Genomic DNA, 25,603 nt, shown 5'->3' with positions numbered 1-25,603 from the left:
CGTGTGAGCATATTGTATTGGATGAAATAACTGTTTGACTTAGAGTGTATCCAACCTACTGAATTCGAAGATCACGGCATTTCTAAATCATAATCATATATAAAGGTGGAATAAATCTTTGTTGTGGTTTTGAAGAAATAAATAACAAAACGTATAATTATCTGTGGATATTCGTAATCGAATACAAATTGGATTTGAATTTAGTTTGCCAGGTCCCGGGGCAAACATGAATGCTAATTCTCCCAAGTTTTGAACGAAGCGGCGAAACACCCACTATAATTTGTGGGCTGCCCGAAGCAAGTGTTTGTGAGATGGAAATTACTGTCTACCCCTGACACTTGACATCCTTATCGACCGGATTTACACTGTTGTCGATAGGGGTAGACTAGTAACTTCAATCAGACGTGACACGACGGCCTCTGAGCCCATTCAGACACGGTGGGCGCCAAACGTGGGCGGCAAAACACATTTGATTCAAGCTCGTCCGAAAGACATGTGTCTCTTCCTCCATTTCCCCATTCATACACGGTGGGCGGCAAAACAAACTCTCCTCGTCCGAAATTGATGTAGGCTAATATTTTAAATAGGGGCAGATGTGTAACTTCCATCAGACGTGACACAACCGCCCTACCTGTCAGCCCCGTTCATACACCGTGGGCGGCAAAACACCCTCTCCTCGCCCGAAATAGTTACCGGCAAATATTTGGGAGATGCGAGATTACCGTCCTATCCCCAACCGACGTGATGTCCGAAATTTTAAATGGGGGATAAGTTCGTAACTTTCCCCCATTTCAGAGAAGCGCGTCCCAAAGTTTGAGATCCCCTCCCCTCCCCTCCATTTCCCCATTCACACACCGTCGGCGGCACGACAACCTCCGCACTATGGCCAGCCTCCTCCGTCCGCCACCCCATCCTCCACCTTGCCGGAGCCGCTACCCCTACCCCGTCGTCCACTGCAAGAGATGGACGTCTCTCATCCACGGCGCTGGACCAGGATCCTTTCATCGCCTCCTCTCGCTTCATCGGCGTCGTCGTCCACCTTGTCATTGCCGCTTCTATGACCGCCTCGTCCACGGCAACAGGATATATCCCCCGACCCGGTCGTCTGTCGTCTAAAGTCTTCTTCCCCACTGCCGATAGCCATCGCACCCGCAGCACCCTCAACGTATCAGCATAGGCCTACACGGCGTCGCAAGAGAGGTGGTACTCTTCCATATGTGCTTAAGTTATTGATCTCACCCGGAAAATAGATCGTAATTTGTTTACTGTACTTTTCTTGTCCGTACCAAATCGTAGTGGCTAGTTGAAAGCAAACATTGGTTGCGAAGTAGCTTTGTCTGGTTTGCACCTTCAGATCCGCCATGGCACGGGCACTATACTCGTAAAGCTTATGGTTTCCCCCCTTTATATTCACTACCATCATCGTAGGTGCTTCGTGTCGTGCTAGCACTGCTCCTCAAGACCTCAACCCAAAGCTTACGTGTTGAAATACGAATCTGATATGATGCTCATATCACTAAAACAGAGAATGTTTAATTGGACACCTAATGTTCCTATATTTGTTTCAAAAAGCATGTGTGCCACCCACTGGTCCAGCTAGTTCCACTTTCCTGATTTTTCTCTTAATGCTTAGGGTTTTCCCCTTTTATCTACTCTACTATGATCTGCGTAGGTGCTTTCTGTCGTACTAGCATTACTCCACCCTTCAAGCTAAACAACACAACACTCAGAATTCGAAAGCTTAGTTGTTCAAATATGATTGTGATATGATACTGTTATTAGTTAACCGACACATTTAGTTAGCTAAAGGTCCCACTTGAGTTTCCAAATGCATGTTGCGACATATAGAGAGACAACATAATTGCATTTCTTTGTCACTTGTTGCCGTACTTTCTTGTCCATACCAAATCTTAGTTGTTATTTTAAAGCAAACATAGGTTGCTAACTACCCTTTGCGTGGTTTGCAGCTTCAGATCTGCCATCCCACTGCCACGGTCAACACTGTACTCATCATGCTTATGTTTTCCCCATTTTATGATGACCACAATCAGCCTACTTGGTTCGTGCCGTAATAGCAATGCTCCACCCATCAAGCTAAACAAGCTTAGTTGTACAAATTCATATCTGATATTATTGCTGATATTAGTAAAACTGAGAGATGTTTAATTGGTTAGCTAAATGTTCCTACTTTAGTTTCGAAATGCATATGAGCCACATATGGAGAGACCGGAAAGAATAGTATTTCTCTGTGCGTTCTGGTTCATCATGGGTGGCCAACCAACATTGTATTGAAAGACTTGTAATATCTTCAATCTACTTGCTCTTCTGCTCTTCTTTAAGATGATACTCTTCTCTTGCGGTCGACTGGTCAGGTCGAGTTGTTCTCCCTTAGTATATTTTGAATCTGTCAGGTCAGGTCGACTTGTTCTTCTTTACTATATGTTGAAGCTATCATCTGCGAAGTGTCATCACTTCTGGAGCTCTCATATTTTGAGTAGTAGGCCACATTATATGTGTGCACACAACAAATTACAGCATGCATGGCATCTTTTAAAAGAATTGCAGAGATAGCACAAAGGGGTTTACAGGGAGACAATATTGGATTAGAATCACTTCTGCATTACAAACAAAATCTCACTTGTTTTTATGTTTTCATGCATGTCAGATATTGAACATTATCAAAATGAATATGAGAATGGGCGCACGAGAGGAATATTGCGGAACGATCCACTGGCTAACAAACTTGGCATGGTGGAGGATGGCCTATCTTATTCACCCATCAAGGTGCTTGCTCTAACTTTGCAAAGTTGTATTGGTCGCACATATTTTGCATCTGGCCTCTTGCATTACTTCTACTTTGTTACACCATCTGCTTAGTTTAAGCATCATATATGAGTATATGCCATACCTATCCATTTTCTGTACCTATTCCATTTGTCGTCACACTATGTTTTTCCAGTCAAATGTTGTTCTTTCGGAATAGATGTCCAAAAGGAAGAGGGTGAGTGCAGATCCTCAAGGAGTACAAACTAGGTATTTGGAAAAGGTAGTGATACTTGTTAAATCAGATAGATCAGCAGCCACAAAAAACACAGGCCCAACTGTACCACACTTTACCCCTACTCCAGTGGCCAAACCCCTATTAGAACTGCTGGGAGCCCAGCGTCAGGTACTGTCTATGATATCAATTCAAAATTTGAACTCCTAAATTTCTGCTTATGCCTTACGTTCTCTCTTGTATGAAAACTAATTTCAGATGAATCTCCTTGCTCAAAGGATCATACGATCTCAAAACAATAATGGGCTCTACATTGCTCTTGTCAGTACCTCTCTCCCTTTTGCCTTGTAACGATGTACTTAATTAATTGCTATTTGATTATGTATCATCAGTCTGCACCTGAGCTTCATTATCCTCTGTTTCTTCCAATATTATTTGATCTATATTTACTCTTTGCAAAATGTAGAATAATGGCAACGCTTATAAAGAATTTTCTTTAGGGAATTTATTGAATTATCCTTCCATCAACATGGAGAAGGGCTTTGTCCAGCCCGTGTTAACATGTAATGTAAGTTCATCCTTCTCAAGCCTTCAAACTTTGTTCTAGTATAGATTTGGATAGGCATCATTTCCTCCACTGCTGTTTGCTTTGCTGTTTACATCTGATTGGATGTTTGCAATAACTACCAGTTTCAAATTGTAGTTGTAAAAATATGTTCCTTATGCAGAACAGATCCATTTATTTGCTTATATAATTGTGAAACATGTTACGTGTCTCCTTGTTTCTCTTTCAGACTCGTATCTCTTACGCCAGGCAGAACTTTAGGGAAGATAGTGAGCCAAACCATCTTGAGGACAGCGAGATGACCCCAAGGTCCTGTCTTGATGAAGACAGTGAGTTGAAGCTACTCACCAGCAGGTGTGAGACAACCTCTGTGCAGTCGCTGCCTCAATCAGTTCGACTTCTTCAGTCTCAACTTAAAGCGGAAAGGCTTGCTTCAGCTCAGCTCCGACTTGAAGTCAAAGATGCAATAAAGATGTCAGAGGACTGCCGTGCGCACCATCATGCCTTAAATCTAGTGTTGATGCATCTATCGTTGACACAACTGAGGTCTACTCAGCTTCTTCAGCTGTTTGGGGGCCCCGACCTAGCCAGGCCTAGTGCCTTCTGAAGTGCTCTCAGTTTTGTATATTCTTTTGTCGGCGCGTTTATTTGCACTGGTGGCGAACTTTGATGCCCAGTGGATGTAATATGTGTGGTAGCCGTGATAGCCTAGCGTAAGTTGCTTCCTTATTTATTTCCTTGTTGTCTTGTTTATTTGTTTGCTTGTAGTCATTGCAGTTCTTTTTCCGCGGTTTGCTAGTGGCTGCAATAACCTATTTTTTAAAACTAGGCCACAATAACCATGGGCTAATATTTACTGTAGTGACACTGGGCCTCCTACGGGCCGTAGAAACAGTGGGCCTTCTACGGGCCGTAGAAACATTGGGCCTTCTACGGGCCGTATCATCAATGGGCCTTATACGGGCAGTATGATCGATTGGCCAAACATGGGCCAATAACAGGCCGCATTATGGCCGTAAATGGGCTAGAGTTGGAATCGTCCGTTCATGGGCCGACCATAATGGGCCATCATTAATAGGTCGTATTTGATGACGCTATGAAAATGGCCCAACGTATTAACGGACCACAAACGGGCCGACTGTAACCACAGGCTGAATTTGGCCCACAAGCAGAAAATGAAGTAACGGGTCGTAAGTAAACGAATGCTGGAAATGAGCCCAAGAATAAATGGGCTCTGAGAAGGCCGAAAGATAACATGGGCTGGAAACGGCCCAACGGAATAATGGGCCATTAATGGGTATAAAGTAATACACTGTTCATTACGGGCCAGTTTCACCACGGGCCGTTAATGGGTGTAAAGTGATACACTGTTCATGACGGGCCAGTTTCACCACGGGCCGTTCATAGGCCAAGAGTTACATAGGGCCTCATATGGGCCGAAAGACGTCATGGGTCATACATGGGCCAGAAGTGAAAATGGACTGGAATCATATTGGGTGGCCCAGATGACGCTACTGGACCTAATTCGGATAGGGCGTAACGGGCCTTGGTTTAGCGGGCTGTAAATGGGCTATATGCGAACAGGCCATTAACAAGCTTTACATGGGCCGGCCCGCCACCTTTTGACCAAGTCAAACGGGCTGGCCTTTTCATAGGGAATGGGCCTCTGTTGGGCCGTGCCACGTGTCGACGTATCATAGGCGCCTTCTGTCCAATGAGTGGATGGCATCTGTCCCAACGATGAGCCGACACGTGTTTCCTCCAGCCAATGATGATTTTACATGTGGAAAATCCCCATTGGTCGGGGCTGTTAACGGGTTATCGGATCCAAAACCCGACCCGATAGCTTAACGGCGTTCCGTTATGGTGGATGCCACGTGTCGGTCACCCTTGACGAAAGCATTTCTGTGACGCGGGATTTATCGTCATGGAAGTGGACACTTCCATGATGATAATTTTGGTAATGTCATGGAACACTTCTACGGCAGCACAGGTATGACTATCTTGATTCTGTCATAAAATCGTCATGGATGTACATGCATGACAGAAAATGCGACCTACTGTGACAAACATGTATCATCACGGAAGTGTATTTTTTATAGTGATGTTTCGAAGCACCCGTTGCAAACTGGTAATGATGTTGGGGTCTGCCGTCATAGCATGAAGTTTGTCTATGAGCACTGCAGTTGCCTAGAGGCCACGAGCCAGCGTTCATAGGAGGCCGACGTCTGCGTTTTCATAGAAGTCATTAACTACCTCGCTTCCAAGGGTCGCAAGGGCGTTGGTGGTTGACAATGGTTGGCGGCAAGGTTGGCGGCTTCTTTCGTTTGCCATCGTTTCTTTCCAGCGCGCCTGTTGTGCGGCGACCTCTGACATTCTCTTCTGGAGTTGTAGCTGAATGACCATGGTGGTCCGTTAGAAGGCCTCGATGGTTTGCGTGGTGCGGTCGGTCCCCAGTAGGGGTTCGCTAACCGCAATGCCTCCTCAATGATGATTGGCTATGTCATTGTTGTCATGGCAAGGCTGTTGGTGGCGGCCCCAGGGGTCATGAATCCTGAGGGGCCATTGCTGAGGACGACGAAACCATTGGGGTGCTGCCCAACCGGGGTGGGAATCAGAGGTGCGAAAGTACGACGGTTATCGACTCTGAGGTTGGAGGCGCTGTGTCCGGTGGGACAACATAGGTTGCCGCGGCTCCACTAGTGTTGATGTGAGTCGGAGCTGCGCCTGGTGCTTCAGAGTTGTTTCTCATGGGGTCATCATTAGGACTTGCTCCAAAGTGACGGCTTGTGGGACTTTGTCGCCGTCAGATGTTGTCTCTCGTCCTAGGGTTGCCTCACTATTCTCGGTCTCTGAGATGGAGATGACACCGGCCTCATCGTCTTCTATCTCCGAGATGGAGATAATGCCAGCCTCATCATCCTCCATTTGTGGGAGCAAGAAGAGGCTAGCATAGCTGATGCCGCAACCCGAGAAGTATCCATCCCATATGCAATCTTCTGTGACGTGGTCATTGAAGCAATTGTCGCACACCATGGTTACTATATGTGATGTTAGGGGGTGGAGGGTTATCGTGAGGTCGATGCGGCGACACGATCCCGAGGCTAGGATTCGGGCCCTGACTTCAGATCCGTTGGTGCGAGATCCTTGTCCTCTGAGTCAGAGGTTGGTGGCGTAGACAACATGGACCTCAACGGGATCACGCGGGCGGTCTGTTGAGGCAGTGGCCGGTGGAACGCATAGGTGGAGGTCACCGTAGCGGTTGATGACGAACGCCGGTGTTCCAAAGATGATGCTGTAGGTCGGGGAGGTCGGTGGGTTTACGTCAAACCGACCGAACTCATTCGTGAAGGTGAGGGAGCCAAAGGTAGGACTCTCTCCTAGCGCGAGGCCTCAAGGAGTGATGGGAGATCCGATATGGATTCGGTTTCCAACAGATGCAACCTTGAGTGGCACGCCAACCAACGGTCCGGAAGCCTCCAGTGTGCTCGGTAGGGTGGCAAATGCGCCCGGAAGTACCAGAGGGGAGTTCGCACAAAGGGGTTGCCCAGGTTCAGGCCCTCGTGGTGAGGTAATACCCTACATCCTGCTTCTGGTTTGTATTCGTGTTGGAGCACCTCTTGCGAGGGGGTTACAATGGAGAAAGGTATATGGCTATCGAGAGTATAGTCTATGTTGTAGATCAGAATATCTACCCCTATCCCCATCTTATATAGACGACGTGGGCTAGGGTTTACATGGGGTTCGACGATCTCATGTCGCCGCCATCTTGGCTTGCACACCAAGATGTTCTCTTGATCTCGGGCCTCCGGGCTGCCCCCTCACGCCAGACCATTGCTAGGCCACCTGCGCCCCGAGGTGGGCTTGCAGCCAGGTTTCCTACCAAGGGGCCACCTCTGGTGTATTACACCATCATAAAACCTCGTCCCATGTGTGGACAAGGAGTTAGACGCCTGGCTGGCTCTCTACCGGTCCCGTGAGGAATCTCAAGCTTTGCCTTTGGAGTCACTTCGGCGAGAATTCATTGCGTACGCGCAAGTGGGGCTCGGATCCAGTGGCGTCGGCGACTTGAGGCACGTGACCGCGCCGGAACCAGAGGCGATGAGTAGCGGCTGGAGGTATCAACGCGCCGAATCGGACGACTCTAGGTTGGCAACACAACCCTTGTGGTGGAGTCTTGTCCTGCGATGCCAGGCTCCAAATCTGAGGTCCAACGCTGTCAGACGACACAATCATAGATGCCTTGAGGAGCGGTGTGCCCACCGTGCGAGGAAGAAGTTGTGCGCACCGCGAAGGCTGAGTCGCACACCGCATCAGACCAGCCCGCGGAAGATAAGAGCGTGGATGCCCTTTTGTGCCTGCATCCTGCGAAGTGGGAAGTCTGAACAACGTGTGCCCTCGCACTGGAGCAAACCCAGGCAGTTAGGTCAGTCCGTGCCCTGGCCGGACTGCCCACGAAAGAGGAAGAGTAGGAGGAGGAGGAGGCCGGTGACGCACCCGACAACTACGATAGTGAGCGGATCCGGCTTGACCTATATTGCATTTTCGACCGCTACTTCCGCGGCGACGATCATAACAAGGGCAAGGACAACATCAGGTGAACTTTCTCAATAGATAACTAGAACATGTAAATTTTTGATAGTCCGATGAGATATATAAGAACTCTTACTTTTGTAATGTACGTTGATGAACTACCTACACTGTTTTTAACGTTGCATGAACTGTTTTTAACACTGTTTTATCGATCCACCGTTATCGGCATTTTTTTTTAATAATTTTGCTGCTTCCGTCCCAGCACATATTGTTGGTTGTAATAAAAAGGGGGAAACCCTTTTTCGTATCGTGGTCTTGAAACGAGGGGAGGGGTATAGGGGTGACGCTTGCAGCTGTAGATGCTGTAACCCGACGTGGCAAACACCGCTCGACCGGACTAAACCGGGCAGCCACTCACGCGCCTCGTCGAGTCCCACTCGGCCGGCCGGAACCAAACCAAACAAGAAGGAAAACATGTCCACATCACGGGCGGCCAGCCAGCCAGCCACGACGCCCCTCCATTTCTCCCCACTGCCCGACCTCCCCGCACGCACGCGCGAGCATCTCCAACTCCGCCCCCGCCTCCGATTCCACGCCTCCTCTGCGCGCGCCAGATCCGGCCGGCGCACCGCCTCCGCTGGCCGGCGGCAGGCGTGACGCGGCGGGCCTGCCCTCGCCGCGCGCTTGACTACAGAGAGATCGCTGTCGCCGTCCACTGCGGGGCCCGAGAGCGCGAAGGTGGGGTTGGCTACGGGCCGCTGAGCGAGGGCAATGGCGCGGCGGTGGCGGCCGTCGCACCTTGTGTTCGTCGCGGGGGTGGCCTATCTCATCCTCATCTCCCTCAAGTTCCGCCGCGTCCTCGACCTTGCCACCGCCGACCTCGCCGCTGTTGACTCCGCCTTCTCCTCCCCATCCTCCACCGACCACCTTCCCCCTCTCCTCCCAGGCAGCTCGTCCTCCTCCAATGCCACCCTGTTCCAGGTCCAGCCCTTCTGGCACCGCTACGACCGCGTCTCCCTCCCCGACATCGCCGCTCGCAACCGCTCCGCGCTCGACCGCATGGCCGACGACGCCTGGTCGCTCGGGCTCACCGCCTGGGAGGACGCCGCAGCCTTCGCCGGGGACCCCTGGGAGCTCGCCGCCGTCGATGCCGCCTCTACCGACAAGTGCCCCGCCGCCGTCTCCGTGCGCGCGCGGGGGAGGGTCGTCTTCCTGCCCTGCGGCCTCGCCGCTGGCTCCGCTGTCACCGTCATCGGCACGCCTAGGTCAGCGCACAAGGAATACGTGCCGCAGCTCGCCAGGATGCGCCAGGGGGACGGGACCGTGCACGTCTCGCAGTTCATGGTCGAGCTGCAGGGCCTGCGCGCCGTTGACGGCGAGGACCCACCCAGGATACTGCACCTTAACCCCAGGCTGAGGGGGGACTGGAGCCAGCGCCCCATCATCGAGCACAATACCTGCTACCGGATGCAGTGGGGCTCCGCACAGCGCTGTGACGGCTTGCAGCCCGAGGACAACGACGACAAGGGTACATCCTTTTCCTTCTTCAGCAATGCTAGCTTGGACCTTAAGATGTTCTTTCCCGAGTGAGCAGCTCTTGTTATTTGTTACTAGTAATGTGGTTAAGATTAATTTATATTGCATCGTCAAATTAGTGCGGAGGTAAATCGATTGCATTGCCAGCCTGATGCCATATTGCCATGTTTCTATTTACAACTTACTAGTTAACCATTACAGCTGCTATAATGTACCTCTACCAACTGACAATCACAAGTTTACAACTCCTTGTAAAATCTAACCCATGGAATTTCCTATTTACAACATAAAAGCTGGTTAAACTATCAAGTGCCGGACACATGATTCATACATTTGCTCCTGGGGACTTCATAATATTAATGCCACGCCCTTTTGATACGATAGGTTCCATAGCACTGTTAGAGCTTTAACGTTGTCCAGTGTGACTCTTCTGGATAATATCCATTTCAACTAGTACAATTAGTATGTAAACTTCCATATATAATTATCATTTTGTGTGATTGTTCATCAACACCTTGATGTCTACCATATGTAACTGCATGCCAGAATTAAAAATAAATAATATGAATAGCTCTATTGACAGTTTCTTGAATCACATAGCAATTATCTTTATTGGTGATTTTCATCTTCCGGCAAGTGTTCTTTTTCCACATCAGTTAGAATTCTACCTGATGTAATATTTGTTTAATGCTAATTTGTGAGATTATTGTTGAAGCATATATTGACATTGCTATTTTATTTTATCACAAGCTATATTCTTATATGCATCGGAGGTGCTACTCCTATCATATCTTATTGACTAACATGTCGAATTAATATGCAAGTTTATTCAAATTGCCTTTTTTTAGTATTCATTTTAACGTCTACTTTTTACTGCAAAATGAAAACCACAAGGTGTTAGCTCTTCTATGGTAACACTATGTCCTTTTATCCCCAGGCTAGCATATTTGGCTAAAACCTATCATTTCATATTTTTGGACAGTCGATGGGTTCACCAAATGTGAGAAATGGATACGTGATGATATTGTTGACACAAAAGAGTCCAAGACAACTTCATGGCTAAAGAGGTTCATAGGGCGTGCAAAGAAACCGGCAATGACATGGCCATTCCCTTTTGTGGAAGACAGGCTATTTGTTCTTACTATACAAGCTGGTGTTGAAGGTTTCCACATATATGTTGGTGGTCGACATGTGACATCTTTCCCTTATCGACCAGTATGTTCTAGACATATCCAGCCCTCCTTTTTTTAGTGATATTTAGAAGAAATACTAATGGGTTGAGGTGATCAATTCCAGGGGTTCACTCTTGAAGATGCAACAGGATTATATGTTAAGGGTGATGTGGATGTCCATTCAGTTTATGCCACTGCTCTTCCTATGTCTCATCCCAGTTTTTCCCTTCAACAAGTCCTTGAAATGTCAGACAAATGGAGGTCCCAACCACTGCCAAGAGACCCAGTTTACCTTTTTATCGGAATACTTTCGGCATCAAATCATTTTGCTGAGCGCATGGCTGTGAGAAAAACTTGGATGCAAACTTCAGAAATTAAGTCTTCTAAAGTAGTCGCACGATTCTTTGTAGCACTGGTAAGCAAATTATGCATCCAAAATAAATGACATTTTTGTCAAATGTATCTTTGTCCTTAAATGAATCTTTATATCTTTTACTGGTGTTGTAGATATATATATATATATATATATATATATATATATAGTTCGGGATAATGGAGTATAAGATGTAATATGTGGGTCACATGCAAGAACAGAAACTTGGTCTCTGAAATTTCTTGTATCCAGAGGATTCTGTTGGCTATCTACTGTTCACTTTCATGCTTTTTGAGTGCTAGGGTATGTTTGGATTGTGGTCAAAGTGTACCCTACCAAAATTTTGGTCATGACCAAATGATTGGTATTTGTTTGGATGGTTGCCAATTATTTGGCATGCCAATGAACTCTAGCCAACTCTAGTTCATTTTTCTTGCCAATGTTGGCCAAATCATTGGCAACCAAAACCTCAACCAATATTTTGGCTAGCCAATATTTTGGTGGGGCAACCTTGGGCATAAACCAAACACACCCCTAGTATCTTGAATGATTTGATATAGCTTTACCAACCTTATATTTTTTGCATACTTTCTTACATATATCATAGTGAAAATCACTATTAGCGCAGAATGTCTACTTATTAACTCGTTAACCAGATGCACCCAATGATGGGAAATATCAGTTGCATGTTTATCATCTCATAAAGGAAGGAAAAACAAAAGTTTTTTAGGAAATGACTGCATGGCATGATGTTGTTCATTACAAATTGTGGTTGCAGAATTCGAGGAAAGAGGTCAATGTGATGCTGAAGAAAGAAGCTGAATACTTCGGAGATATTGTCATTTTGCCATTTATAGATCGTTATGAACTGGTAGTTCTTAAGACAATCGCTATTTGCGAGTATGGGGTGAGACACTCTTGCCGTCACTATCTTTTATTAAACTTCTGCTAATTTTTTCCTATTGCTAATTTGGTATGGTTCGCCAATGTCAACTGGAAGTTGTAAGCGTGTACTTATGATCTTTGTCCATCATTGGGCATTTATGTCCTAGCAATGCCCTTACTGCGTATCTCAATAGAGGCGATAGAGCTGTTTGAACTTAAGCCCTACCAAGAGAGTCGTTGCTAGAATAATTCTTTACAACTGCATGGAATGCACTTTGGGGTGAGTGGCTTAATTATCTTTCATGTAACTCTTTGAGAGTCGCTTCTGGGAGAAGTTACCCCTCAAACATGGATTGAAGTCTATGGTATGGGGATCATGAAATTTACAGGAGTAGTAGTCACTTTGCAGTGTGGACTAAATAATGAACCTAACATCTGTTTATCATGTCACCTTGCAGGTCCAGAACTTGACAGCGGCCCATGTCATGAAATGTGACGACGATACATTTGTGAGGGTAGATGTGGTTCTCAGACATATCAAGATGAACTCCCTTGGCAAACCATTATACATGGGGAACCTTAACCTCTTGCATAGACCACTGAGAACTGGGAAATGGGCAGTTACGGAGGAGGTATTATCCTTAAAACAAAGCAATATTCCTCAAGTTAAGCAGCTGATTATTCAGTGTCCATATTTTGGATTCCGTGCAATCCCATGAGTTAGTCTTTGTTACACCGTGTATCTGAATCTTCTTTCTTCTAACCAAGAAAGCTAATCTCACAAGTTTGCGAGCTGTGTTTTACGGCCTTAAAAGCTGAACGGCCAACTTTAGGGTGGTAATTCAAACATAGGAAATGACTGTTCTTGCTAAAAGCCCACCATGAATTTGTTTTTTTGTCTATAGAAATCACAGCCCTTTTTTGTGTTGCCAACATATGCATGCCACCATCTTCATTGCTCGCCTTAATCCCTACTCATAATGAATGCAGGAGTGGCCTGAAGATATCTATCCGCCTTATGCTAATGGACCCGGTTATGTAATTTCTGGTGGCATAGCAAAATTCGTCGTGTCTCAGCATGCCAATCAGAGTTTAAGGGTGAGCCTCCATTGATGCAACACACTGTATTTTGATAACTTGAATCATGTTATGTGAGCCTCCATTGATGCAACACACTGTATTTTGATAACTTGAATCATGTTATGTCAATCACTCTACTTTTCTGGCTATTTGGCTTGCAGCTATTCAAGATGGAGGATGTAAGTATGGGGCTATGGGTTGAAAAATTCAATTATACCATGCCTGTCAGGTATTCTCATAGCTGGAAGTTCTGCCAGTATGGTTGCCTCGAGAACTACTACACTGCGCACTATCAGTCGCCAAGGCAAATGCTATGCTTGTGGGACAAGTTGGTTCGTGGTCGCCCATCCTGCTGCAATTACAGATAGTGAGATGTGATCTATCATTCACTCGCAGTCAGCATTCCTTCTATCCCAGCAGGTGAGTTTGGCTGGCTGGTGTTCTCCTTTTTGACATGAATCACCTAGCATAGAGGCTGCTGCTCCATTGGCTCGATTGAGCTTACATTGCTTGAGGTTGAAGCTTGAAGATTAGGTAGAAAGCTACAACCATCTGGTTTCATACATTAGCCTGATTTGCGTTTCTCATCTACTTAGCATCCACATGTGCCCTTGTAATTGATGCCAGTTTTCTTCCAGGGAGATTAATCCCAATTTTGATGTAGAACATGTGGTCAAAATGTTCAGATGTATGCCTGCTCTTATGGTAGAGAAAATGATCACAACTTGTCTCTCTCGTCTCCCTATGGTCTTAAAGTCATCGTGGTTTCTTTCCATTCACGGTGTATATTTGCGCAAATCTTGTCACCTTTACAAGTTGTGGCTCCAAATTTGTTGAATGCTATTCCCTTCAGTCCAGAATATAAGGTGTATCGATTTTCATGCAAGTCAAACTTGTGTATGTTTGACCAAGATTATAAAATAAAATATCGACATCTACAATACAAATAAAATAAAATATGAAAATACTTTTTGTGATAGATGTAATGGTAAAATTTGATACTGTAGATATTGATATTTTTCTAAAAACTTGGTCATACATTACCAATTTTTGACTTTTGAAAAAACTAATGCATCTTATATTCTGAAATGGAGGGAGCAATATGTTTGGTACTCCCTCCTTTCTGGTTTATAGGGCTTATCTCAAAATTTTAGTTTTTTCATTTTATAAGGCTCAATTTGATTGTTCCCCATCACATGTTCAGACTTCAAGGTGCATTAAATTGTTGTATGCAAGTATTAAAAGAAAACTGATCAATGCATGCATGCATTGTAATTAATGCATTCGTAAACATAATTTTTTAAGGAAAACAAGAGCATTAATTGAGTGCTTTTGCAAACTACAAAAAATATTCCACCACTCATTATCTATCTTGGTTGGTGAGATTTTTGAATTGAGCCTTATAAACCGGAAAGGAGGGAGTAGTTTCTCTTCATAGCTCAATTTACTTTTCTGCCACACGCTTCGGTAAAGCCATAGTTTCTGATTTCACGGGTTGTGTGCGTTAGTCTAAATGTGGGTGCAACGCTTGATGGTCTTGTCTGGCGTTAAACACGACTGCGACCATAGTTAAATACAGAAAACCACCGCAATAAGGGCCAGGTTTGCAGCAAACACGCATTAAGGGCCAGGTTTGCATGAATCACTGATCGGCAGAGTAAGGTGTTTTGAGCACGTTTCTTTTTTTAAGCACGTTTGTGATAGGTGGCACCCGCTTTTCTTCCCAATATGGAGTAACGGTTTGAGTAGACCATGAGCCGGCGGAGGTCGCGATGACGTAGGTAGCAATGGGTGCGTTGTAGACCATGAGCCGGCAGAGGTGTGCGGGAGCTCAAACCCTAGCCAACTGACTGAGACCCGGAGGCCGCCACAGTCGTTGGAATATGCGGCGTAGCATGCTTCCGCTTGAGCGGTTAAGGCGACTCCGACAGGGGGCCACTGTTGGGCCTCGTCGTTTGGCGGTGTTGAGTAAGTCCTTCCCCTCTATGCAGTGGCGGAGGTTGATGAAGATTATTGACGGGGCTAATCAGAGTTGAGGAGGCGAAGAAGATAAGTTATGCATGAACTGTGAAAAATCTTTGATATTAAACCTAATAATATTAAAGGTACATTTAAGAGTTTTTTTTAGAGTAGAGGAGGCAATGGCCTCCTTTGACCCCATGAAGCTCCGCCACTGCCTATGTCCCCTTTTGCTTCGATTTAAGCTTAGGTTCTAAAGCAATTTGAGGAAACAAATCACTGCCATGCACCGTATAAATTAAGGAGTACACAATCACTGACATGCCATGTAAAATTGAATTTGGGGGTTATGTGAAAAATGGGTTGTTTAGGCTCTATCAAATTTAGGAGATTTAATTATGTTATACTACTCTTTTAATTGGCTAGTCTCTACTATCCCCTCTGTTTCTAAATACAAGTCTTTGTAGAGATTTCACTATAGACTACATACTGAGTAAAATGAGTGAACTTATACTCTAAAATGCGTCTATATACATCCGCATCTGATTCATAGTGGAATCTCTCAAAGACTTATATTTAGGAACGGAGGGAGTATAAAAGAAAATGTTGTTGATTTCCATTTCATTGCTTCCACCCCTCCCATCGATACATGACCCCTCCCACCTTTTTTTTTCAAACTACGAGGTAATCCTTTTTTTTCCAAACCGACCCTCCCACGTTGTTTCTGGCGAAAATTTTAACTACTGTTTACAGTGAACATGGCAACAATTCCAAATGAGCACTACAAGTTTTCTTACGCGAAACTTGAGGCATTCTAAGATCCACTCCAGACATCTCATGGCCGAAAGAAAGGTTTCAACTCACTGATTTGTTTGTTGTCAGTATTTTCCTTGGGTTTAGAGGCAAAAGTAGTTCTCTTCCTCTAAAAAGTTACCAAGAAATTGGGAAAAAGGTAATGAAAATGTATGTTTTTACAAATGCCCATTTCTCTCGTATTTAGAGGGTCTTCCCCTAGAACTGAGCTATTTCATATAACAAGTTTCTTCAATCCTGAAAGGATTGATACACTTAATCACTATTTTTTTTGTTCTAGTGGAAACTTGTCAGAATCCTCGTACATTTGTTTTTAGAGAAAAGGCAAGGCCTGAGAAAATGCTCAAACCTACTTGATTTTGAATTAACAAAGCCATCAACTAACCAGGATTACACCTAGCATCAAATACAAAGAAAATAATAACGAAACGACAAAGATACAAGATGCCAAAACAGCTAACAACCTAGCAGTGGTACAAGCAATCTAAAGATAGAGACACTGTGCCCAGCCTAAATCACCGAGGCCAAACGCCTAGAACAACAACCACACCAGAACCGGGGTGAAAAACAGCGAGCGACACCAGCATCAGTAGCCAACATCCTCATCGCCTACTACCGCAGAATTTGCCAACAAGCCACCCGATCCTACCTCTGAAGATGACTATAATCCTCTCGCCCTGACTCGAAGGGCGCCATACAGTCGGAAGGCAGAATGCTCACCTAGTATGGAGCCATCCTTGTATCGCCAGCTTGCTCCCTTGTCACTCTGCGTGGGACCCATAGTTAAGTTTTTTTTAGAACCCGGCCAAACACCCTCCTATTAGCTGCCAACTAAACAATGACCACCACAAGATCATCACATTCATGCTCAGCAAAACTTACAAAGCCTATGAATAGTAAACCCTAGAACAATTTGCGCATATTTCATAAAATAAACAGGAAAATGAGCACACAATTTATAGAAATTTATAACTTACATGCTCAACACATGCAAGGAACCTCTTGCCCATGTGCATCCTTTCCAAAGCAACACACATATCTGCCGACTTGTCGCGGTCGCGCGAGATACTCAAATCTAGGTCAATGCCGCTAAAATCGGGTCATGCATTGTAGTTGGGAGCTGGAAGAGCAAAGAAAAGCACACAATTTGCAAGAAAGAGTTGAGATCGGCTCAGATGAAAAATCCCCAAATCAAAACACTAATCCCAGACACAAAAATCCACTCATAAAAATGCCAAAGTCAGAGTTTAAGAGACATAGTGGATGGAATCCTTGCTAGTCTCACAGTCATTAGAAGAAACCATGGTGCATGGAGCGGCAAGCGTCCTGGTCGACGCTGACGACAAGTGTTAGGGCATATTTCTCCCTAAGTGGTTTTTGTGATTGATGACAACATGTTTACAGACTAATTGTGTGCATTGAGCCTTTCAGACTATCAAGCATATGGCACAAGACGATTCGTTGCCCTCGGAGTTTCAAGAGAAGACGATTTTCTTTCTCGTGGTTCTTTTCTGGTGGACTTGAGTCGTAGGGAAAACCGTACTATCAAGAGGGGGTCCGTATCGGGAAGGTTTGGGTGGAATCAACACGCACACACTCATATTGCACCCATCAACCACTTCCGTTTCTTTGGAGTTGTCCTCCGTGTTGCATCGAATGAGGGGAGAAGAGCCACAATGGTAGTACCACTGGCCACAGCGGTAGTACCGCTGTGACCACCGCTCGCACTACCACTCGTGGCTGGGGATCTCGATTTTTCGTGTCAGGATCTACTGTGGTTCCTCCGGGTTACTGCCGTGCTTCTCGTTTGTCCCTAGGAGATGGGCGGATGCAGCAACGGTAGTTTGGGCAGTAGTACCTCCCTACTATCGCGACTACCACCGCCGGCCCTCTGCTTTTCCCCCGTTCTTCTTTATTCCTTGCATCTTGTATATGTGCGGTAGTCCCGCTCATGCAAGCGGTAGTACCGCTCGTCTACGGGCTGTGAGATGGATAACGGTTGGATTTGTTCCCCCCACTATAAAGGGGGTCTTCTCCCCAAGAAGACTTCACCTCTTTTCCCCCAAGCTCCATTGTTGCTCCAAAGCTCATTTTCACCCGATCTCTCTCCCTAGCCAATCAAACTTGTTGATGTAAGTGCATCTAGTGCCACCCCCAGTTGGTTTTGAAGTATTGACGACAAACCTAGTTGAGGGACTAATGTGTTTGTGAGAATTGCAGGAAAACACAGGTAGAAGTCCCTCATTGATTCGGTTTTACTACCAGAGATGACCCCTAAAAATGTATGAAGACATTGAAGACAAAGGTGGTATATGAAGATATTCACATTGAAGACTATGACAAAAGAAGACACGTCATGAAGCCTATGGAGCTCGAAGACTTAGATCTCTCGTAGTTCTTTTTATTTTTTGTGTTGAGTCATAGGAACCACCGTACTGTTAAGTGGGGTCCAGGAGAACCAGTCAGAATGACTGAAGTGATGCCTAAACCAAAACCTATGTCTTCGAGTGAAGACAATGAAAGCGAATCTTGTCCAGAGCCGGACAAGTCAGCTTTGCTTGTAGCCCAAGTAAAGTTGCCATGAGAGTTTGAAATCTGACCGTTGAGACATGTGTCAGTTCCTTAGTGACCCAGGGTCATTTCGGACAAATCAGGTCGGGTTGCCAAGTGGCTATAAATAGCCCACCCCCACAACCATAAACGGTTGGCTGCTCAGATTTCAGTGCACGGCTTTTGTCGTTTGAGAGCAACCCACCTCGAAGCCTTTGAGAGAAAATTCCTAGTGAGGAGAAAACCCCTAACCACCCAGAGCCAGAGAAAATTGGGCATCACTTGAGTCTTCTTGTCTGTGTGATCTGAAGACTTATTACACTTGAGGACTGTGAATCCTCCAGACGGTTAGGCGTCGCGTTCAGAGCATCCAAGAGACATTGTGGATTGCCAGTGAACGAAGTTTGTGAAGGTTTGGGAGTCTACCTTGAAGACTTACCAGAGTGATTGGGCGAGGACTAAGTGACCTTAGCTCAAGGAGAATACGGTGAGGACTTGGTGTCCTGGACTGTGTGTTCAGGACTGTGTGTCCGGGACTGTGTGTCCTAAGGTTTAAATACCTAGCCGCTCCAACCAGACGTACAGTTGTCACAACAACTGGAACTGGTCCAACATATCATTGTCTTCAACGAGTCACTGGTTCATCTTCACTTCCTTTTCTTACTGTTACACATTGTGAAGCCATTGCATGCTTGCTTTATCTTTTGTCTTCACAACGTGAATGTATGAACTGTTTGGCTTCATAACTTCTTCCTACCTGATCCTTATTACACTGCAGTTGTTTGTCATTGTGCTTTCACTCTATTGAATACATGACCATGGCTGGCCTAGTGTAATCTAACTTCCGCTGCATAGTAAAAGGCATAATCTTCGCTGTTTGTCTTCATAACTCTCATGTTTTGAAGACTTTCATAAAAATTGCCTATTCACCCCCCTCTAGTCGATATAACGCACTTTCAGTTGATTTTCTAGGGATTGGTTGAGAAGGCCCGGATCTACACTTCCACCAAGAGAAATTTGATTCCCCCCACTAATCCCTTGCGGATCTTGTTACTCTTGGGTGTTTGAGAACCCTAGACGGTTGAGGTTACGTCGAAGTCACATTCCAATGTGGTGAAGCTCCGTGGTATGATTGGGAGCCTCCAATCAAGTTGTGGAGATAGTCCCAACCTTGTTTGTAAAGGTTCGGTCGCCGCCTTCAAGGGCACCGCTAGTGGAATCATGACATCTCGCATTGTGTGAGGGCGTGAGGAGAATACAGTGGCTGTTGGGATATAACTATTAGGTATGACCCGCCCAGGAGGGGCCGGGTCATCCCTATGACGATTCATCACAATGAAGCCCAAGATCATATGGCGGTTCATAGGTAGGCTTAGTAGAGGGCCCAGACCCGAAGGCGGCTTAAGGCCCATAGATATAAACCGCCATGTATGTAAAACTTCTATTGTAAGGTATGTAAGAAAGGTCACCGAGCCGGATACATTGTATAAACCGGCCGGGACTCTGAGGGCCGCAGGGCGTCAACCTGTGTATATAAGGGGACGACCTAGCGGCGGCTTAGGACAAGAAACAACAGATTGAGAGCCAGGTCAAGCGTATTCGCTCCCTGCTCATCGAAACCCTAGCAATACCAACTACAAACTGGACTAGGCTTTTACCTTCATCGTAAGGGGCCGAACCAGTATAAACTCCTCGTGTCCTTTGTCCTGATTAACCCCTTTAAGCTAACCTCAACGCGATAGCTCCACGACTAAGTCCTCACACTAGGACATCTGCCGTGACAATTCCACGACAGTTGGCACCCACCGTGGGGCTATCGCACGATGGTTTCGAGTTCTTAAAGGGCAACTTCGAAGGGATCAAGGGATACGCTGTGGGCCGGATGACCAAGAGTCGTCGTGGCAAACTCTACATCGACGGCGCAGGCTGGGGCCCCGAGGCCGGCTCAATTGAGTACGGGTACTGGGTCCCCTTCGGCGGAATCCGCGTCTTCGTCGGCAAGATCGGCGAACCAGGCCCTGAGACGGACATCCGCACCGACATCGTCGAGATGGCTCAGCATGCGAGACCCGCCCGGGTTCGGCCTGCCATGAATCGTGTCTTCGTGGGATTTATCCATGGTGTGGAATCTGAGGACAGACCAGCATCTGGTGATGAGACCGTCGTTTACTCTGATGGCGAGTCATCCACTGGTGAGACAAAGTCATTGTATTAACTACCATACAGCCGGCTTGGGGGTTGTTCCGATGGCGATAGTATTCCGGACCCTTGTGAGCTGCCGAATCGGGTGGCAATCTTCATGGCCGGCACAGCCCGTGCAACATTCATCTACGACAGCGGAGTTGATATCCGGGTCAGCAGCGGCAGCGGCTGCCGGGGCAGGAGGCCCTAAGCGCCCATCGGCTCAAGCTTTAATTGACTTGCTAGATAAACTGACAATGCTGTTAACAGCGGTGGTTAACCCGGCGGATCAAGATCAGCATAATGCAGCAATCACAAAGCTGCGTGATGAGATAGCGCAAGCCAAGGAGGAGCTAAATGCAGAAAACGCCAGGATGGCCAAGGAGCGGACCGCTTTGGATGCTCAGGCTCAACGGATTCAATCATAATCGTACCGGCTCATGCTAGATCAGAACGCTTCCAATGAAGTCATGAGGAGGAGGCATCAGACTCGTCTGCCTTCATTTTATGAGGCAAGGAATCTCTTTAACACGCCAGGAGCAGGAACCAGTAACCCGACAGTAGCAAACCGGGTCGAAGCACCAGGGATAGGTACGCCGGTTTAGCCACGCACGATGGACCCGCCTCGTCAGAACAATAACCCGCCGCGGCACATGCCGACGCCACCGGGTCATTACTCTAACCCTTTGGATAACATGATTGCTGCGTGCGTCACGATTGGCAGCTATCCCGGTTGAAGGTGATTCACTAGTGGAGGTTGAAACACGGAGGGCTAGAGATCTCCTTCAGACAGCGCTGGTGCAGCAGTAGGCTTATTCTTACAGCCGCGATAGGGTTCATTCCACCCCTCGCCCAAGCCGAAGTTACAGCAGGCATATTGATGAGCTGACTGTATCAAGCAGTGGGCGGAACCGTAAGCCGCCGCATGGACATGACCCGGCGGGCGGCGGTTCTAATGCTCAGAATGTAGTGGATCAAGGTAGAGCGCGTCGAGAGGCCGAGCTGGCGGCTCAGTATGCGGCTTGTCAACCAACTCTGGTTTGTCCAACCACCTCTGTGGAGCCAGGTATGACCTTTAGAAACCTGGGCGTGCCATGCTTGGTGTCGGATCTGCGTAATGAGTGCCTGCCCAAGGATTTTAAAGGTCCTCGCAAGGTGCCTAACTATATAGCCGATTTAAGTCCGGAGGCATGGATTGAGAGTTATGAGATGGCCATGGAGTTACTGGATGTCAGCGAGGCTGCATGTGCTAAATATTTCCCCGTGATGTTAGAAGGGACGACCCACACTTGGTTGAAGGGGCTCCCTGCCAACTCCATCGGGTCATGGGTTGAGTTAAAGGCTCGGTTCATCCAGAACTTCAAAGACACATGCAAGCAACCCATGTCAATTGTGGATCTAGCCTTGTCGGGTGGTAGGTGCGACATATGCCAACGGGTGGCTTATCATTGTGGGAGCCAGTAAGACGTCGCCGGTGCCTGGAAGTGGGATGAGGCGAAGACATGCACGCCGGTGAATCTTACCCAGCTTCGGGGCTCTCCGAGGAGATAACACCCCTACTGCTGCTCTGCGGGGTCTCCGCATGATCACTAGATGAATGAGTGGCTACAAGATGCTCCTTGAGCTGTTTTGGCGAGAGGAGGAAGAAGGGCACGGCTCGCTCTCTTCTCCTCCCTATGTGGTATCTAAAACTAGCACAGATCAACCCTTTGCATGGGTGCCCCGGGGGGTTTATATAGGCTCACCCCCGGGGGTACAATGGTAATCCGGCTGGGCGTGGGCCCCAGTCGTCTGTGTCTACGCTTGCTGGCCTCTGCGCCGGCTGCTGGGGCCCGCTGGTTGCCGGCTCCTTGGTCGACAGGCAGGCCCCACTGTCCAGGGCCTTGTCGGTGGCTGGTTACTGTTGCCCCAACCTGGCGACGAGGGCTTCGCCGAGGTGGGCGTGGCTACAGTGCCGCCGCCCGACGGGCGATCGCTGTAGCCTCATCGCGTCTTGTCTCCTTAATGGAGCGTCTCCTTCGAGGGAGGGGGCAAGCCGGCTGCGGGGAGCCGGCCCCGTCTCGAGCCGACTGGGGGAGGCCTGGCCGCCTTCGGGTGCCTCTCTACCTGAAGGGGCCCACCGCCCGTGGGCCGCGCTGGCAGCCCTTCGTGGGTGACATCAGGGTCAACATGGCAACAGTGCCGCGCCGGACGGGTCATGGCCACCCCGTACGGCGCACTATGCCAGGCGTGCTCCGGGATTCGGGGGTGGCAGGCTTTACTGTAGCCATGCCCCGTCACATTGCCGTTATATGGATGCAGACTTTGAGGGTACGATCTTGACCGCTTGGTGGGAGCCGGCCTCTTGGAGTCGGCCTTCTCATGGCCGGCTTCTTGGAGCCGGCCCTCCTGCGGCTTTCTTCATGAGGGCTAAAGTCGGGCCGCCTTCCGATAGTCGGCCTGGGAGACAGCCGGCAAGGGGAAGGCGGCCCCACGTCTTGGATTCTTGAGGGCTGGATCGGCTCGTGATTTTTTCAGAAGGGCCAGGGGGAGCCGGCTAGGCTACCCGTGGTCATTTACTCCGACAGTAGTCCCCGAAGCTGATCGAGCTTCGGGGTTGACAAAGGGACGAGAAGCTTGGTCAGCTTCCTATCCTGAGGAGCCGGCTTTGCTTATGCGCGCCGTCTTCGGAAAGCTCCGTTTCTCGTAGGCGGGAACGTGGGTCGGCCTGCGAGCTGACCGCGCGCCATCCCGCGGGCCACGTGGCAAGGAAAACCTGCCAACGCACGCGCGCGATGGGACGCCGCCGCAGGTCCGGGCCCGCCACTCCTAGGCCTCGGCCCGAGCGCGGATCCTCTGCGGCCCACACGGACCGCTCGCCTTCCTGCGGCAGTTTTATTACGCCATCAGGGCGCAATAATCACGGGACGTGGGGGAGTGGGCGCAGTTGATCCCACGTTTCCCCACACCACACCTCCTCGGCTCCGCCGCGCGGGTCTATAAGTAGGGGGAGGAGGGGGAGCGGCAGAGGCTCGCACGCTCTCCCTCGCTCCGCCCCTTCTCACCTTCCTTCTTCTTCCCTTCGCCGCCGCAGCGACCCATTGCCGCGCCGCTCCGCCATCGGACCTATCGGTTCCTTTGGTCCCGCCATAGCGGGGTTGTGCGCGTCTCCGCCGTCGCATTGTCTTGTTCCTCGCCGCGTCGCTCCCATGGCATTGTCGAGCTCGTGGGATGGCTCCAACGTCCACGAGGACCATGTTGAGTTCCTCCGCCGGACGCGGCGTCTGCCGGGCGAGAACTACGTGCGGGTTCGTCAGGCGCCGGCGAGGGAGATTTCGCCGGCACCAGAGGAGGGCGAGCGGGTAATCTTCCGCTCGCACTGCCTGCGCGGCTTCGGCCTCCCGACGAGCGGATTCCTCTGCGCTTTTCTTGAATTCTACCACCTCCAGCTGCATCACCTCACGCCCAACGCGGTGATGCTGCTGTCGGCTTTCGTCACCTTGTGCGAGGGCTTTCTTGGGGTTCTCCCCACTCTCGAGCTCTGGGGAGAATTCTTCCAGAGCAAGCTCGGCACCATTTTTGCGGGCGTGCCCGCCCCCTGCGGAGCCTTCATTGCCATGAGGCGGATGGGCGAGAACAATCCGTTCCCGCCCATCCCGCTGATCCATTCGGTGAAGCTCTGGCAGAAGTCCTATTTTTACGTGAAGAACGTCGCCCAGCAAGGCGACTACGTCAACCTGCCGGCTTACGTAGCCGGCCCGCCGGCTGGGAGGCAACCCTCTTGGAGCTACCGGGCCAGGTCGTTGTCTCAGGCCGGGAACGCAGCCGTCTCCTGGCTCCGGGTGATGATCCAGTCGGAGGGCCTGACCGGAGCCGACCTGGTGGCCACCTTCGTGGAGCGCCGAGTGCTTCCGCTCCAAGGCCGGCCTCACATGATTTGCCAGATGAGCGGCCGCTTCGACCCGTGCCGGCTGAGCACCAGGGAGATGCCTCATGCCGAGGTGTCTTACATGGTGAACTACATCTCCAACTGCAAGCTCGCCGAGGATTGGCGATACGGCAAGGGGCCGTATTCTCGCTCCAACCCTCCGCCTGCTGTAAGTTTTTCTTCTTTTCTTCCTTTTGTAGCCGGCCTCATGATGGCCGACTTCTGATCAGTTGGTTTGCCCTCAGCAGAACCCTCTTCTTCCGCCGACGGCCGGGGCCGCAGGGGTAGAGCGCCAGCTCCTCCCCGACCGCACGGTGGACGACGCCGATGATCCGGACCTGGGCGCGGCCGCCATGGAAGATGCCATCATGGGAGAAGGCGATGAGGCAGGAGGCGCGGGGCTCGGGGCCGGCCTCGAGGACTGGGCGGACGACGACGAGGTCGAAGCCGCCCTGCACCGCCAGCCGGCGCTTGATCATCAAGGCGCGGGCCCGTCTGCCGCGCCGGCTGCCCGTGGCAGCGCGCAGAAGCGCCGGGCCGCGTCGACCTTCTTCGGCAGCTGGCCGAAGAAATCCAAGGGTTCCACGGCGGCGACCAAGCGGGATGAGGCGGCCCTGAAGGCGGCCCGCTTCCGCAAGGCGGTGAAACAGCCGCAGGCGATCTCGGCGTAAGTCGTCAAACGTCTTGTATATTTTTTTTTGTTGTCCTCTTCGATCGAAGCTCTTCTAAACCTTTCTTTGCTCACCGGGAAGGGCACCGCTTTCCCTCGAGCGAGGTCCTGGCGGCTCTGTAGTCGGGCCGACTGGAGGGTCCTCAGGCTCCCGCCGCATGGATCCCCGCGCCGACCTCATGGAGGCCACGGAGCGGAATGCACGGGAGGTGCGGGAGGAGCGGGAGGCGGCGGAGCGAAGGACCGCCCAGGCGGCGAAGGAGCAGGCCGACGCGGCGGCCAAGGCCCGGACGGAGGCGGCAACCGCGGAGACGGAGGCGGAGGCCTCGCACAACCAGCCCCCGCTGCTCGTCGTTCCCCTCCGCGCCGTGGCCCCCGACA

The 25,603-nt window shown here is 49.0% G+C and overlaps 1 protein-coding gene across 1 annotated transcript; it reads left to right on the top strand.

Moving 5' to 3' along the window:
* Window positions 1-8,577: 8,577 nt before the first annotated feature.
* On the top strand, window positions 8,578-13,874 carry LOC125520080 (hydroxyproline O-galactosyltransferase GALT2). Its single transcript, XM_048684885.2, has 7 exons — window positions 8,578-9,624; window positions 10,615-10,847; window positions 10,929-11,219; window positions 11,956-12,084; window positions 12,521-12,694; window positions 13,053-13,160; window positions 13,304-13,874. Exons 1-7 carry the CDS (start codon window positions 8,868-8,870, stop codon window positions 13,508-13,510), a joined length of 1,899 nt encoding a protein of 632 aa, XP_048540842.1. The 5' UTR covers window positions 8,578-8,867; the 3' UTR covers window positions 13,511-13,874.
* Window positions 13,875-25,603: the final 11,729 nt, after the last annotated feature.

This window comes from Triticum urartu, chromosome 7A, assembly GCF_056163025.1.
Source record: "Triticum urartu cultivar PI428250 chromosome 7A, HENAU_Tu73, whole genome shotgun sequence".
NCBI lineage: Eukaryota > Viridiplantae > Streptophyta > Magnoliopsida > Poales > Poaceae > Triticum > Triticum urartu.
The sequence above is the reverse complement of the archived record's forward strand: the minus strand, read 5'-3'. Positions and strand labels throughout refer to the sequence as shown.

Bases quoted from the DNA above. Each gene is read 5' to 3' on its own strand.
- LOC125520080 (XM_048684885.2), top strand. From the start codon at position 8,868: ATGGCGCGGCGGTGGCGGCCGTCGCACCTTGTGTTCGTCGCGGGGGTG. The intron at 11,220-11,955 runs GTAAGCAAATTA...TTGTGGTTGCAG, and splicing joins CACGATTCTTTGTAGCACTG to AATTCGAGGAAAGAGGTCAA. The intron at 12,695-13,052 runs GTATTATCCTTA...TAATGAATGCAG, and splicing joins AATGGGCAGTTACGGAGGAG to GAGTGGCCTGAAGATATCTA.